We start from the raw sequence: 17,183 nt of genomic DNA, 5'->3' as shown, positions 1-17,183 counted from the left end.
TACTTCTCCCTCTCCCACTCCTTGCGTTCCCTTTCTCGCTGAGTCTCTCTCTGTCAGATAAATAAAATCTTTTTTTAAATTTTATTTATTTATTTGACAGACAGAGATCACAAGCAGGCAGAGAGGCAGGCAGAGAGAAAGAGAAAGCAGGCTCCCTGCTGAACAGAGAGCCCGATGCGGGGCTCGATCCCAGAACCCTGAGATTATGACCTGAGCTGAAGACAGAGGCTTTAACCCACTGAGCCACCCAGGTGCCCCAGATAAATAAAATCTTTAAAAAAGGGGGGGGGCAGTGTCACGTCCCCAATCCAGCTATTTTTATTACAAAACGCCTGTGTATATTCGTATCCATTACACTATATTCCCACTGAGTGCCCAGATTTAGTTAATCTGTTCCCTACCGATGAACATTTCCTACTCTCTCGTTTACATTGCTTGCTTGCTTTTTTCCCTCCCGAATGATATTATTATTGCTATTTGATTGTTTTTACATCTGGAATTTGTGCTTATGGACTGTGTGGGATAAGGCGTCAATCATTTTTTTCCAAATAGGAAACTTTACTAACACCATTTATTGAATGTTCCATTTCCCCCACTAAGTTGAAAATATATTTTCATCATGCTATATATATCCCTAGCTCTGGACTCTAGTCTGTTCTGAATGAGCACAGTGAAGTGGGTTTGCATGAGTACCATATAGTTTTAACAACTGTAGCTTTCCAGTATTTGAAACAAAATACACATCAGCAGGGGCGCCTGGGTGGCTCAGTGGGTTGGGCCGCTGCCTTCGGCTCAGGTCATGGTCTCAGGGTCCTGGGATCGAGTCCCACATCGGGCTCTCTGCTCAGCAAGGGGCCTGCTTCCCTTCCTCTCTATCTGCCTACTTCTCTGCCTACTTGTGATCTCTGTCAAATAAATAAATAAAATCTTAAAAAAAAATTAAAAAAAAAAATACACATCAGCAGATCCAAACCTTCAACAGATCCAAACCTTCCCCCCATTCTCAAGGTCCCAACCCTGACCCTTCTACCTGTCTTCCTTCTACTTTGTGACATTCCCTCAAAACCCTTCAACATTACATGTTGAAACATTTAAGTTTTAACACCTTGCATCTTCCCCATAGTTTCATGGATACTGCCTCCTGGTCTCAAGCAGGTAGTCCTTCTTTCCCCATTCCAAAGTTCACTTTTCCACTGGAGCTCCCATCCCCCACTCCCTCGACCTCCTTGAGACCCCATCAACAACCTCCCTCCCTCTCTGTGTTTCTATCCCTCTTTCCACTTGGCTTTTTACCTAACTCACACTGTAAGCATATTCTGGTCTTCCTGACTTAAAAAACAAATACAAAAAGGGTTCCATGTGCTCTGCCTTAAAATCCGCCCACTGGCCCCCATGTGCCATTCCTGTCTGCTCCCACCCATCTCCAAGGACTCCTCAAGCCTTTATAGAGCTTTCCACCACTCTGCTAAAACTCTTCCCTGGAACACCCAGCCGGCCAAGTGTATTCTCACGCTTCACTCCCTTTATGAATGCTCAGATTTCCACACTCATTTCTGGACTCTTTTCCCCTTGACTTCCAAAATCCTCGTGGTTCTGAGACTTCTCCTACCTACGACTCGTTTCGTGCTTCTGTGCAGCCAACAAACATGGATGTGTCCTCAAGAGCGCAGGTCTCTCCTTTTCTCCCCCCACCCCCGCCTTTCTCTTCCTCCTCGAATCAAAAGCAGAGGCTCTGATTTAAGACAAAGCTGAATTTAATCCAGGTGCTGCCTTCTGCCACTGTGTGACCTAGGACAAGTTATTTAACTTTTTTGGGCTTTGGTGTCTTTATGAGTAACGCCTCTTTCAAAGGATTGTTTTTAGGCCCCGTGGGCAATTAGCACACATTGGCTTCTCTTTTTCCATACTCCCAAACATTTTCTCCTGATCTTTCTTTGGAGTTTCAGCCCAAATCTTTAACCACCTACTGTATCTTTTCATCTAGATATCCCATCTTTGTTTCAAATTCAGTAACTTTTTTTTTTTTCCTGGAAGAACAGGAATAAAGAATATTTTATCCTAAGAGCTGCCACCAGAACTCCTCCTAGCAAAGCCTTGGTCTTTTTTGGAATATACCTTAGCGAGCTACTTAGCATAGAGAGCAACACACCAAGGTCACGGGTACCTTTGCTGCTTGCTTATGCTACTCGAACTGCTTTGTAATTTTTCTTCTTAGAAGAAAAGGTAAGGAGAAGAGTCAAAAAAGAAGAAGGGGGCGCCTGGGTGGCTTAGTGGGTTAAGCTTCTGCCTTTGGCTCAGGTCATGGTCTCAGCGTACTGGGATCCAGCCCCGTGTCAGCAGGGAGCCTGCTCCCCCCACCACCCGCCTGCCTCTCTGCCTACTTGTGATCTCTGTCAAATTAAAAAAAAAAAAAATCTTAAAAAAAAAAAAAAAAAAAGAGAGGGGCGCCTGGGTGGCTCAGTGGGTTAGGCCGCTACCTTTGGCTCAGGTCATGATCTCGGGGTCTCGGGATCGAGTCCCGCGTCAGGCTCTCTGCTCAGCGGGGAGCCTGCTTCCTCCTCTCTCTCTCTCTCTCTCTCTCTCTGCCTGCCTCTCTGCCTACTTGTGATCTCTGTCTGTCAAATAAATAAATAAAATCTTTAAAAAAAAAAAAAAAGAGAGAAGAGGAAAGAAACGTTAGGATGGAGAAAGACGCGGGTTGGTGAACCAAAGAGCCAGTGAAACTCCCCGGCTAAAGTACAGCTGGGAGTGATGAGGCTTACTGTGCCTCCACAGTCCTGCAGTGTGAACCCCAGCTCTGCATCATCCTCTGCAAATCTTTAGTAGAATTTACACTTTGACTATGTGAACGGAATTTTTTGGAGAAACTGAAGAATGGACTGAAGTTACATTTATTGTGGGGCAGAGACAACAAGCTGGAGCTCAGGAGCCAGCACGGTTGTGCCATGGGTCATTTGGGAATTTGCAGAAATCTTGGAAGGGGCATGAGAAGTCTACACTCTATGATTTGGGGGAATGGGTGGGTTTCTGTCTAATTTGTCCAGATCTTGAGAAGCAGTAAAGCCTTTGCTTTACTGAGCCCTGCAGCTCACTTTACAAGCAGTATCTGCCCCCAGATTACCAATTTCTGTCAATGGTGCTTTACTTCTCTGATCACCCAGGTTAAAAATGTCAGTCATCAAAACCCCACACACACCGAATGCGGCTTTTCTGCAAAGCATCCTTGTCCAGACCTTTCCAAGTTCAATGACGGTGGATTACCACGTTATAGCTCCCTAGCAACTCTCTGTTTCTAGTCTTTTTCTCCCTACAAACTATACCTCTAAGAGGTCAATCTTCCTCAGAACACCACCTGGTTCTTCTCTTTTGGCTTTCTCTTTTGGCGTTGGGTTGTAGAGATTACATAAAAATAAAATCAATAAGTGAATCTTTAAAAATTAAAATTAAAACTTAAAAATTTTCTAAAAAGTACACCGGCAACCTCCAGGCCATTACAAATATTACTCGCCACCCGGACTATTTGGGAGTCCCTCAATGTGTTCAGAAGAGCCATTACTCCCAAGAATTCTACCCTAAGAGATCAAACTCTTCTGTTTTATTCGGCTGGTATAAACCCCTCCATACTGCCATTTTTAAAGCTTTTTTTGAGGTATACTATACACAGCATAAGATTCATCTATCGTACAATTCCATAGCTTTGGTAACTATCACAATCCCATTGAAAACACTTCCACTGGCCCCAAGATGTTCCTTCACGCCTGCTTACAACTGATTCCCACTCTTTTCCCCAGCCTTAGGCAAACACTGCTGTTTCCCATCTCTATAAATTTGCCTTTTCTAGCCATTTCATAGAAATGGACTCATGTACAGTCTTACATCCAGTTTCTTGCACGTAACACATGTTTTTGAGGCGAATCTGTGTCGTGCAGCACGCATCATCAGTTCATTCCTTTAAGGGGACGAACAGCATTTTGTTGTATGAATAGATCTCCCTTTGTTGATCCATTCACTAGCTGCTGAACATTTGGATTCTTTCCCATTTGGGGGCTATTATGAACAATGCTGCTATGCACGTCCGCACGCAGATCTGTGTGTGAATCTTCTGGAGAGATGCGTGGGAGTAGAACGGCTAGGCCATAAGGTAAACTTAAGTTTAACTTTTTAAGACTCTCCCAAACTCCTCCAAAGTGGCTGTTACCGTTTTACATTCCCAACAGCAATGCACAAGGATTGCAATTTCTCTACATTCTCACCAACACTTGATACTGCCTTTTTTATTGTAGCTATCCTTTTTTTTTTTTTTTTAAGATTTTTATTTATTTGACAAACAGAGATCACAAGTAGGCAGAGAAGCAGGCAGAGAGAGGAGGAAGCAGGCTCCCTGCTGAGCAGACAGCTCTATGCGGGCTCAATCCCAGGACTCTGGGATCACAACCTGAGCCGAAGGCAAAGGCTTCAACCCACGGAGCCACCCAACCTGTAGCGATCCTCTTGGTTGTGAAATATTACCTCATTGTGGTTTTAATTTTATTTCCCTAACAACTACTGGTGAGCATTTTTCCATGGTTTTATTAGCCACCCTTTTATCTTCTTTGGTGATGTCTCTATCCAACTCTTTTGTCCATTTTTATTTTTATTTTTTGTGGAGCCCAACGCAGGGCTTGAACCCACAACTCTGAGATCAAGACCTGAGCTGAGACAATAGACTGACGCTTAGCCGACTGAGCCATGCAAGAGCCCCTCTTTTGTCCATTTTTAAATTGGGTTGTCTTGTTAATACTAAGTTGTTCAAGTTCTTGGGACATTCTGGATGCAAATCCTCTATCTATGTGTTTTGCAAAAATTTTCATTCCGAAGGTGGCTTGATTTTTCATCTTCTTAATGTTTCCTGAAGCAGAAACATCCTTAATTTTGAAGAAATCCAATTTACCAGTTTTTCCTCTTCTGGATTGTGCTTTTGATGCTGTATCAAAGAACTCCTTGTCTAATTTGAATCAAATAAATATTTTCTCCTATATCTTCTTTCAGGGGTTTTACAGTTTTCATTCTTACATTTGGGCCTTATTTTATTTATTTATTTATTTATTTGACAGACACAGATCACGAGTAGGCAGAGGGGCAGGCAGAGAGAGAGGAGGAAACAGGCTCCCCACTGAGCAGAGGACCCTGAGATCATGACCTGAGCCGAAGGCAGAGGTTTTAACCCACAGAAAACCCAGGTGTTGGGCCGTTTTTTTAAACAGCTTTATTGAGATATAGTTCACACACCACACAATTCACCTATTTAAAGTGTACTATCCAATGGTTTTCCAGCATATTCACAGTTATGTAACTATTCAGCACTAATTTTAGGACATTTTCATTATCCCAACAAAAAACCCATTAGCAGTCCCTCCCCAACCGCCACACCCCCCCCCCCCCCCCTACTCCCCCCCCCCCCCCCCCCCCCCGCCATCCTCCCCCCCCCCCACCCCTGACACTCGCTAATCTACTTTCTGTCTCAGAGGATTTGCCTCTCACGGACATTCAGGATTATACAACGTATAGCATTTCGCTTCTGGCTTCTTTCATTTGACATTAATATTTCAAGGTTCATCCCCGGTGAAGCAAATACCAATACTTCAGTCCCTGTTGTTGCCAAATAATGTTCCATTGTGTGGACTTATCACATTTTATCAACTGTTCCATTTGCCAGTTGATGGACATCTGGGTTATTTCCACCTTTTAGCTATTATGAAAAATGCTACTGTGAACACTGATGTACACACATTTTTTCCCATTTTTTTCTTGGGTGTATACATACCTAGAAGTGGAATTAACTGAGTCATTTAAGGAACAGTCAAACCGTTTTCCAAAACAACTGCACTATTTTACATTTCTGCCGGCAGGGTGCCGGAGTTTCAGTTTCTCTACATCCTCATTAAACTTGTTATTAGTCGTTATACTGACTACAGCCATCCTGCGGGGTGTGAAGCAGTAACTAATTAGCATTGCATTTCCCTAATGGCTAATGAGAGTGAGCATCTTTTCATGTGTTTATTGTCCATGTGTATACCTTTTTGGTCTATTCAAGACCATTGTTCCTTTTCTAGTTGGGTTGTCTTTTTCTTATTGAATTGTACAAGTTCTTTATATATTCTTGATACAGATCCCTTATCATATATATGATTTACTAATATTTTCTCCTGTCCTGTGACTTGTATTTTCATTCTGTGAGCCATTTCGAGTTAATTCTTGGTGATATGAAGGAAGAGTTTAAGTTTTGTTTTGTTTTGTTTTTTTGCTTGTTATTATCCAAATGTCCCAGCACCATTGCGGGGGGGGGGGGGCGCTTATTCTTTTCCTCTTGAAATGCCTTGGTACATTTTTTTTTTTTTAAGGTTTTATTTATGGGGCACCTAGATGGCTCAGTCAGTTAGGCATCTGCCTTCAACTCGGGTCATGATCCCGGGGTCCTGGGATCAAGCCCCGCTTTGGGCTCCCTGCTCAATGGGGACCCTGCCTCTCCCTCTCCCACTCTCCTGCTTGTTCCCTCTCTGTCAAATAAATAAATAAATAAAATCTTAAAAAAAAAAAAAAGCTGGTCAATTTCTTTTAAAAAACATCTGTTGGGATTTTGACTCAATTTTTAGCTCAATTTGAAGAACACTGGCATCTTGACAATATTGACTTTTCCAACATGAAATGTTTAATTACTTAATCTTTCTAAACTTCTTTAAAGCATCAATCTCAGCAATATTTTACAATTTTCAGTCTTATAGAATCTTCAGTCTTACAAGTCTTATACTTCTTATGTTAAATTTATTCTAAGAATTTTATTCTTTTTGGTGCTATTGAGAATGAACTTCTTTCTTAATTTAATTTTCAGATTATTGCTTGTATGAAAAAATAGAATTGATTTTTGTATGTTGATCTTGGATGTGCAAACTTCTGAACTCATTTATTAATTGTAGTGGTATTTTTGTGGAATCCTTGGTGTTTTCTACACAGAGGGTCACGTCATCAGTGAATAGACAGTTTTACTTCTTCCCTTATAATTTGGATTTTTTTTTTTTTAAGATTTTGTTTATTTATTTGGCAGAGAGACACAGTGAGAGAGGGAACACAAGCAGGGAGAGTGGGAGAGGGAGGAGCAGGCTTCCCAAGGAGCAGGGAGCCCGATGCGGGGCTTGATTCCAGGAGCGTGGGATCACGACCTGAGCTGAAGGCAGATGCTTAATGACTGAGCCACCCAGGCGCCCCTAATCTGGATAACTTAAAGATATTTTTTTTAAATGTGTATGTGTGTTTGTTTATTTTGCCATACTAGACAGAGTCTCCCATCAACACTGAATGGCAAAAGCAGACATACTTCCCTTGTTCCCGATCTGAGCAGGAAAGCATTCTGTATTTCACCGTTAAGTATTACTAGCCAGGCTTTTCACAGATGCCCTTTATCAGGCTGAGGAAGTTCCCTCTATGCCTAGTTTGCTGAGTGTTCTTCATCTTGGAAAGGCTGGATTTGTCAAATGTTTTGTCTCCATGTATTGAAATAAACATGTGGTTTTCTTCTTTATTCTACTAAAATAATACATTTATTTTTGATTGCTATTAATCATTGTCACGTAAAATATTAACACTGATTTCAGACATCAAACCAACTCTACATTCTCAGGATATATTCCACTTGGTTATGGTATAGTCTGAACTAAGGATTTAGTTTTCTCTGTATGCCTGCATTCTACCTCTGATATAGATGATAAGCACTGAAATTCTGGAAGGAGCATAATTTTTAAATAATGATGTTTAAAGGTCATATATTTTAGATTAAAAAACTGTTTTCATAGCATAAGCACTCTTTCAGCAACTAAAACCTTGCGCTTAGCACCTATTTTGTAAGAATAATTAGTTAGAATAGGAAATCACTATAATAAGTTTTATGTGTCAACTTGGCTTGGTTATGGTGCCTAGTTGTTTGTCCAAACATTAATCTAGATGTTGCTGTGAGGGTATTTTGTAGATGGGATTAACATCTATAATTAGTTGACTTTAAGTAAAAGAGATTACCCTTGATAATGTGGGTGGGCTTCATCTAATCAGTTGAAGACTGTAAGAGCAAAAACTGAGGTTCCCCAGAAAATAAGGAATTTTCTGTCTTAAGACTCTAACATAGAAATCCTGCCTGAGTTTCCAGTCTGCCAGCTTGCTCTACAGATTTCAGATTCAAGACTACATCAACTCTTGTCTGAATTTCCAGCTTGCTGGCGGGCCCTAAATATTTTAGACTTGCCAGCCCCCACAATCACAGGAGCCAATTCCTTAAAATAAATCTTTTTATTTTAAGGAATGTATATTCCTTAAAATAAGGAATAGATATTTTATTTTATTTTAAGGAATATACATTTTTTTATTTTAAGGAATATACAAATATTGTTTTTTTATTTTAAGAAATATACATATATTTTTTAAATATTTTAAGGGAGTATTTATTTTAAGGAATATACATATATTTTTAAAATATACATATATCTCCTCTTGATTCTGTCTCTTGGAGAATCCTAAATGATTCTGCCACCAAAGAGCTTGAATTGTTCATATGAACAGCCTGTATTAATATTCCCTTCTGTGACTCATTCTGACTTACAACATTGATCTGAGAGCTATCTTGCTGCTTGCCACAGGGATCAGAGCACTGAGCTCAAGGATCAGAATCTACAACTGGAGCACAGGCGGTGCTTGCTCAATAACGCACACTGATGGTAACCCAAAAAGAGGAAAGAGATGCTAAAGAACCAAAGAACAAAACCGCCATTGTGGAAGGAAACCAAAGGCCCTAAATCTGAGGACAAAATCAGGAAGTGAAAGAAATCAGTCTGTTAACGATGACGTGAGATACAAATGAAACAAAAATATCAGACATTTGAAGAGGTGGGTGCCTGGGTGGCTCAGTCAGTTCAGCATCTCTCAAATCAATAAAATCTTAAAACAAAACAAAACAAAAAAAAACAGAAATACTACATTTTAAGTGTTTAAAAAATAATACTAGTATTTGAGGGGCACCTGGGTGGCTCGCTCAGTTAAGTGATGGACTCTTGATTTCAGCCCAGGTCATGATCTCACGGTCATGAGATGGAGCCACATCGGGCTCTGCGCTGGGCACGGAGCCTGCTTAAGATTCTCTTTCCCTTTCTCCCTGTGCTCCTCCCCTCAATGCACGTGCATGTGCCCCTGCTCTCTCTCTCAAAAAAAAAGAGGGGCGCCTGGGTGGCTCAGTGGGTTAAGCCTCTGCTTTTGGCTCATGTCATGATCTCAGGGTCCTGGGATCAAGCCCTCCATCAGGCTCTCTGCTTGGCGGGGAGCCTGCTTCCTCCTCTCTCTCTGCCTGCCTCTCTACCTCCTTGTACTCTCTGTCTGTCAAAAAAAAAAAAAAAAAAAAAAAAAGAATACTAGCATTTGAACTCTTGATCTTGATGACTTAAGCATTAAATGGAGCAACATTTACTTTTTTTATGGTATTAAATGTATTTGGTATGAATTTTAGGAACTTATTTAATTTTGATGTATCGGTCAAACTGTGCCAAAACCAAACAATTCTTTATTCTGTAGTGAGTTCCAGGTTTTTAAGTCCTTGGTTTCAAAACTGATGTTCCTAAAAGCTAAGAGAAGCTTTTATAACTATTTAATGGACAAAGACATTACCCATGCTGTAAAACCTGCTCCTACCATAGGACAGATCCGTGTGACAAGCATATAGGTTTTCCAGTATAACAAAAATTTGGAGGATAAGGATGCTAGCTGCTCAGGACTCTACCATTCTGAACTTTTATAACAAGTTTAGCTCTTAACATCCTGAGCAAAATGAATTACTCTTGTTTTTCAATTTACTCAAATACGTAGAAGGAAATAAACTAGATTCATTGTAATTCATTCACTAAATTACAATGAATTAAATTGTCTTTATAGAATATGCCCATTTCTTGCTGGATAGAGAAAACAGGCCTACTGACTTTTATCCATGTGGATGCCCCTTTCAAAAGATGAGCCAGCAGGGCGCCTGGGTGGCTCAGTCGGTTAAACGACTGCCTTCAGCTCAGGTCATGATCCCAGAGTCCTGGGATCAAGTCCCACTCCAGGCTCCCTTCTTGGTGGGGAGTCTGCTTCTCCGTCTGACTCTCTGCCTTCTCATGCTCTCTCTCTTTCAAATAAATAAATAAAATCTTAAAAATTAAAAAAAAAAAAAGATGAGTATGCATGCATAAAAACAACCACCTCAGCAAAGCCACACCTTTGCTAAACAAATGATTATGGGCGTGTAAAGAAGCGAAGATCTGGGAGAAGGACTGATAAGCATGCATAGCGTCTGTCTCAAAAATGACAAAGGTACCACCACATACAGAACAGTGCTATAAATAGCTTTCTATGCTAATGCCGAAACATTATATAGAAATGAGTTCCCACCATGCCTTGTTATTTAAATGACTAATAATCATGTATTTATTAACAAAGCTAAATATCACCGAAGAACACATGTATAACATTAATCATTGCTGCACTATTTACAACAGTAAAAAATTGAAAAAAAGTTGAAAAAAAAAAACCCTCCCAAATATTCACCAACAGAAGACTACGTTAAGGGGCACCTGGGTGGCTCAGTCATTAAGGGTCTGCCTTCAGCTCAGGTCATGATCTCAGGGTCCTGGGATTGAGCCCCATGTCGGGCTCCCGGCTCAGCAGGAAGCCTGCTTCTCCATCTCCCACTCCCCCTGCTTGTGTTCCCCCTCTCTCATGGTCTCTGTCAAATAAATAAATAAAATCTTTAAAAAAAAAAAAAAAGAACAAAGATATTCTCTAATATCGAAATAATATAAAAAGATCTTCAAAATCTCTAAAAGTGAGGAAAAAAAGGGATGCCTGGCTGGTTCAGTCAGTACAGCATGTGACTCTTGATCTCAGAGTTGTGAGTTCAAGCCCCAACATTGGGCATAGAGATTATATTAAAATGTAAAATCTTTTTTAAAGAGTAGAAAAAAGTTGTAGAACAGTTTAAATAGCATGTTAGGCTTGTTCCTGCACAAGAAAATTCAAGAATTCCAAAGAAACCAAAAGTGGTTACACCAGGATGGGAGGTGTATGGGAAGAAACTGGGTGAATGAAAGTAGAGGGAGAACGAGATTTTCACTGTCTGACTTTTCATTCTATTACACTTTGAAACATGGGGGCGCCTGGGTCATTCAGTCAGTTAAGCGTCCAATTCTTTTTTTTTTTTTTTTTTAAGATTTTATGTATTTATTTGACAGAGAGAAATCACAAGTAGATGGAGAGGCAGGCAGAGAGAGGGGGAAGCAGTCCCCTGCTGAGCAGAGAGCCCGATGCGGGACTCGATCCCAGGACCCTGAGATCATGACCTGAGCCGAAGGCAGCGGCTCAACCCACTGAGCCACCCAGGCGCCCCTAAGCGTCCAATTCTTGATTTTGGCTCAGGTCACGATCTCGAGGTCGTGGGATCGAGTCCTGCCTCTGGCTCCACTCAGAGTTTATTGGGGATTCTTCCTCTCCCTCTATCCCCCGCACCGCCACTCACGCTTTTCCTCTAAATAAATAGATAAAATTTTTAAAAATTGAAAAAAAACTTTGAATCATGTAACTTATATTACTTATTGAAAAACGAAATCTTTTTTTTAAAAGTAGGCTCCACACCCAGCGTGGAACCCAAAGCGGGGCTTGAACTCATGACCCTGAGATCAAGACCTGAGCTGAGATCAAGAGTCAGACAAGTAACTGACTGAGTGACCCAGGCGCCTCCCCCAAAATAACCATAAATGATTTAGGCTATTTTATTTCCACCCATCTCTTAAAATAAAAAAACAAAAAACAAACAAACAAACAAAACGAAAGAAACCTAAGTTTCAATATGAAATCTACTGCTCTCAATAATTTCTAAATATTTCCAGTTCAATGAGCCTCAGAAATGTAAAAATACAAAAGAAGGAAAGAAGCTGTGCTGGGCCCTTTGGCCATCACAACAGGGACGGATGACAGAGCTGGTTTTTGAAACTGCCACAGACAGCAGAGTTTGAGACTTTCCAGAGAGCCAGAGGTCTCAGCTGAGCTGGTCCCCTGAAGAGAGCAGGCGGTGCTATTTGCTTTGTCCTATCAGTACTGGAGATAGGAAGACCTCAAAATCAACCCAGTCTGATTCCTCGGCAAGGACAGGCCTTTTGAGTTTCTCTCCGTCTTGACGCCGAACAGCCTCCTTTCCACAAATCGTCACAAGTTCAAGTCCTCATGAAAGGCAGAGGCTGATGGCTTAGAGAGAAGAGCATGATCTGGGTGACCCTGGCCATCCTAATCTGTTTCTCTGGACTTCCATTTTCTTACTGGTGAGATGAGCGGAGCTGGGGCCAAATTCTCTCAAAGGTTCCGTTCAGGTCTGCAATCCTACTATCCTACAAAAAGGTCAATTTAAAGATCAGGTGAACGGTAGGAGACGCCTCCAGACGAGCGCGTACACAAGTTCATGGAAATTCTCAAGTACACAAAGGTTTGCTGACTGGCACCTGAATGTTCTGGTTCTTACTTTTCTAAAAAAGATTTTATTTATTTGTTTCAGAGAGAGAGGAACCAGTGGGTGGGGACAGGGGGGGTGGCAGAGGGAGAGGGAGAAGCAGACTCCCTGTCCAGCAGGGAGCCCAGTCATGACCTGAGCGGAAGGCAGACGTCTAACCAACTGAGCCACCCAGGTGCCCCTGATTCTTATTTTTTCTGCTTTATCTTCAACATAAATAATGCAGTCCCCCTGCTGTAAAGACTTCTCATTTACATAACTTCCAATTGGAAATGACTTAGAACTCGTTAACGCTTTTAAAACACAGATGGAGTGAAGAGAATTATTTCAGACTGCCAGCCCTGAGTGTGTTGGTTAAGAAAAGTTGGAGTTTGGTCTTTTGCTCCTTTTATGATCATCCAAGACTCCTATTACTATCCTTTGGGAAACAGCCTTCTAGAGATTTACCTATGCTAATTCCCACACGTGAAGGGAGGGTGAATCCTCTTCCAAGACTGCGAACTCCACCAAAATCTCTAAGCTCAGCAAAACATGCTCCATATTCTGATCAATAAAAGCTAAGTGATTTCGGGGGGGGGGGGAACCATCCACAAATCCTGTGCATATTTTTGTCTATTAGAAAGCAAAGTGCATGCTTTTTTTTGGCATTGGTTTCATATGGTCATAATCAGCTCGAGTTTTATTAAAACGCTAAAGATCGGCAGCTTTATCCTAGACTGTTTTTAAACAGCTCTTAATCCTATTCATCTCGGCAAGGATTCATGCTTTGGCACAAAAGCATGGGGAAACACAGCTCTCGCAGACAGTCTGCAGGTCCACTGTCTGGTCCCTGCTTCCACCTGGCACAGACCGGACACACTGCTGGGAAAACAGCTCATCTCATTAGCATGTCTTTATTCTAAGGCTCCAATTCTGACACCTGTCCAAGATCACCCACATCCTCCTCAGGTCCCAGGCCAAAGAGAAGTTGGTAGCCAAAGGTCCCCCAGAAGTCTGGAGAAAAGCAATGAAAAATAAAGAGCATAGACTTGGGTCAGGCACCACAGTCCAGACTTGGCCGGGGCTCAATCCACTTGCGATCCTCTCTACCTCGCTGTCAAATCCTCCTCCACCTCCCATGGTTATGCCACAACCCAGAGGCTGGACACACGTATCTGTTTAATGATTCTGGAAACAAACGGAATACTTCACTACATTTTAAAGACCTGTGCCCTGTCCCCAGGCCATCCCCATTCCAAAAACCAGGTCTGCCGCTACTCTGGCAAAGGGACACCTGGCGCAGTCTGCTACTCAGATTCCCAAACACTGCTGTTTAACACTTCTTTCGGCTTGTGACAGCCTCTGGAAAAGCGCAGCCCTGCAAACGCATGCTGGGCCTCCTCCATCCTGCAGCAGGCAATGGAAGCTTCGCCCTGAGAAACCTACTTCCAACCTGCGCCCCTGCCTCCCTTTCCAGAGGCCTGGACGCGCGGACCCCGGCCGGTCCCCGGCCGCCACCGCCCCCCCCTTCCAGCCCCAGCACAGGCGCCCGTGCCGGATGCCGGACCCGCTTCCCCAAGCCTCCAGCTCCCGAGGGGACAGGGCGCAGCGGGCGCGGACAAGGGCCCCCCCGGGGCCGCGGGCACCCCGCCCCTCGGGAGCCGCAGTCCCCCCGCACGCGTGTCTGTCGCCGGGCGCACGGCCTGCAGGCCCCTTCGCATCTTGGGGCGACCCGGCCGGCAGGCCACCGCGGCCACCCCGCCAAGGGCCCCTCCGCACCGGCCCGCAGACCTCCCGCCCCCGGCCCCGGGGCGCGCCCGGCCCGCCGGCCCTCACCGGACTTGGGCGGGTAGCGGTACACGGAATTGGACGGGATGTCCACCTCCTCCACGCCCGCGTGCTGCCGGCTGGTCAGGGCCCCCATGGCGCTGCGCCCGCGCCGCCCTCGCGCCTCACCGCGGCCGCTCGCCCGGCTCGCGGTGCGGGGGTCGGCGGCCCGCCTCGGCGCTGCGGCTCTGGCGGCGGGGAGCCCCCGGCGCGCCGCGCACCATCCTCCGCCGGGCCCCGCGGCGGCGCCTCTGCCGAGGGGGGCTGCGGGCTGGGGCCGGGGGCGCCGCCGCCGCCGCCGCCGCCGCCGCCGCCTCAGGCCGCGTGATGTCAGCGACCGCTCGCGCGCGGGGCCCGCGGCGGCCGCGGCCAATGGCGGGGCGGGGCGGGGCGTCGGCGGCGCGCCAGCCAATGGGCGGCCGGATGCGGCGGGAGCGGCGGCTGTTCGGGCGCGGGGAGCCGGCTGGGGGCTCGAGGCTCCCGGCGCGGGCCGGGGGTTCTGCAGCCTGCGGGTCGGACGACAGTCCATCCCGGAGCCTGTGGCCCGTCTGCCAGACCCCCGAAGGCGGTGCGCGGCTGTCCGGCGGAGGGGAGGCTGCTCCGGCTCCGCCCCTGGCATCCGCGAGCGGGCGGTCAGGAGCCCGCAGAGGGGCGCCCCCAACCCCCGGCCCCCAGTCCCGGCCCCCAGCCGTGGCGGTCCGAGTGCGTTCCGAGCACAGAACTGCGTGGCGTGCGCGTCTCTCTCGTCCCCAGCGCCTCTGCCCCAAAGTACCCTGCTGATCCCATCTCCCAGGGGTCGGGGAGATGACCCAAGGCTGGTGACCCGCGCTAGGAAGATGTCGCCATCCCTCTCACGTAGCTCCTTTCCGAGCGCCGAGCTCTATCCACGCACCCTGTTTTTGGGTCCCTGAGGCGGCTCCTGTAACTCTGAAGTTTGGAACGCATCAGCCCAAGATAAGATCAAGACATCCAACCTCTGATTGCATCTGTTGGAAACTTCGGAGGCCTGCGTGCGGAAAGTCAGCGCAGGGGAACGCGAACAGGGTCAGGCAGAACACGGGGCCCCTCTTGATGAAAACACATGAGACAGTGGGAGGCTTGGACGGGCAGAAGGCGCCATTCTAAAGCTTAATTATAGACACCTGTATTTTAAACCATTTATTTTATTTGTGGGTCTGGTGGGGTTTTTTTCTGAGAGGGTGGACTGCTCAGCAGAAATTTCAGCTGCTAGAACATGATTTCAACAACTTTTCACCATGTTTGAAATACAGTCTGTGGCGTGTGCAGTTCCCTTGATTAGGTTCATAAAGACTTTTTACAGAGTCTAGCTCTTTCCTGATTATATTTTGCGGTTTTCATTGCCGTCTTTTCAACAGCACCCAACAGACCTGCTGCTAAAGGTAGGGAAGCCTAGTTGCCTTGGTTTTCTCCCTAGACCCCAGGACGGCAGGAACACACTGCTGTTTTATATTGACTGATTAAGAATGGCTCGAGTTACAGGTCAAGTTCCTGACCCGGACAAGCTGGTGGGCACCCATCTTCCCAGCACCGGGCAGAGTTCCGAGCCCTCCCTCCAGCCCCTGGCCCTAATCACTAGAAGGCTTCCAGACATATCTCTAGGAAGGAATTGATGTCCTTCTTGATACTCCTTTCCCCACATGCAGGTCCTACCTTCTAGTAACAAAAAGGTAAACTACCAATCACAAAGAATCTAGAACAGCAGAGGCCTTCAGCACATTGCAGAGTAAAATGTTGCCTTATCATCCTGGGCTCCTTCAGAAACCTTTGTTCTTCCTGCCCCCAACATCCTGCATCATCCTCTTTATGGGTTCCTCCGGCACCTGAGGGTCTCAGTCAGAGCCCATCGGGGATGTGGTTCAATAGGGCAGCTATTGAACAGTTGTTTGCGAGGATCTATTCTGGCCCCAACTCAGTCTGCTTTGAGGCTGGGAAACGGGTTCATTTCTCATCTTAGATAACACTGTGCAAGCCTGTAACTTGTTTCCTCCTCCCACGAATGAGTCAGGAATCCAACGCTTAGGATAGAAGAAAACAAAGCACGGCACAATAATATCAGTGGACATTTACTGTCCACTCTCTCTGCCAGGCCCTATTTTGAACACTTTTACATATTAAAGCATTCATCCAAAGAGCATGTGACTCAGGGCTTCTGAGTTCAAGCCCCATGTCTGATGTAGAGACTACTTAAATTCTTTTTGTTTTTTAAGATTTTATTTATTTAGGGGCGCCTGGATGGCTCAGTGGGTTAAGCCTCTGCCTTCCACTCAGGTCACGATCTCAGGGTCCTAGGATCGAGCCCTGCGTTGGTCTTTCTGCTCATCGGGGAGCCTGCATCCCCCACCTCTGTCTGCCTCTCTACCTACTTGTGATCTGTCAAATAAATAAATAAAATCGTTAAAAAATTTTATTTATTTACTAGTCAGAGAGAGAGAGGGCACAAGCAGGGGGAGCAGCAGGCAGAGGGAGAAGCAGGCTCCCCACTGAGCAGGGATCCCAGGACCCCTCCAGATCATGACCTGAGCCAAAGAAAGACTACTCCCCAACTGAGCCACCCAGGTACCACTTTTCTTATTATTTCTTTTTTTTTTTTTTAAAGATTTTATTTATTTATCAGAGAGATAGGGGGAGAGAACGAACACAGGCAGACAGAATGGCAGGCAGAGGCAGAGGGAGAAGCAGGCTCCCCGCCGAGCAAGGAGCCCGATGTGGGACTCGATCCCAGGACGCTGGGATCATGACCTGAGCCGAAGGCAGCTGCTTAACCAACTGAGCCACCCAGGCGTCTCTTATTATTTCTTTTTAACTGAGCCTT

General features: G+C 45.2%; 1 protein-coding gene across 3 annotated transcripts in view; it reads right to left on the bottom strand.

Annotated features, from left to right (window-relative positions):
• RNF157 (ring finger protein 157) overlaps window positions 1-14,500 on the bottom strand; it is an 81,248-nt gene extending 66,748 nt beyond the window's left edge. For all 3 annotated transcript variants that reach the window (XM_044247377.1, XM_044247378.1, XM_044247381.1), the window contains exon 1: window positions 14,360-14,500. In XM_044247377.1, coding sequence (XP_044103312.1) covers window positions 14,360-14,447 — 88 coding nt within the window. In that variant the 5' untranslated portion in view covers window positions 14,448-14,500. The remainder of the gene's footprint in view (window positions 1-14,359) is intronic.
• Between the last annotated feature and the right edge of the window lie 2,683 nt (window positions 14,501-17,183).

This window comes from Neovison vison, chromosome 5, assembly GCF_020171115.1.
Source record: "Neovison vison isolate M4711 chromosome 5, ASM_NN_V1, whole genome shotgun sequence".
In the NCBI taxonomy this organism is placed as follows: Eukaryota; Metazoa; Chordata; class Mammalia; order Carnivora; family Mustelidae; genus Neogale; species Neogale vison.
This window is presented reverse-complemented; position numbering and strand designations above follow the sequence as displayed.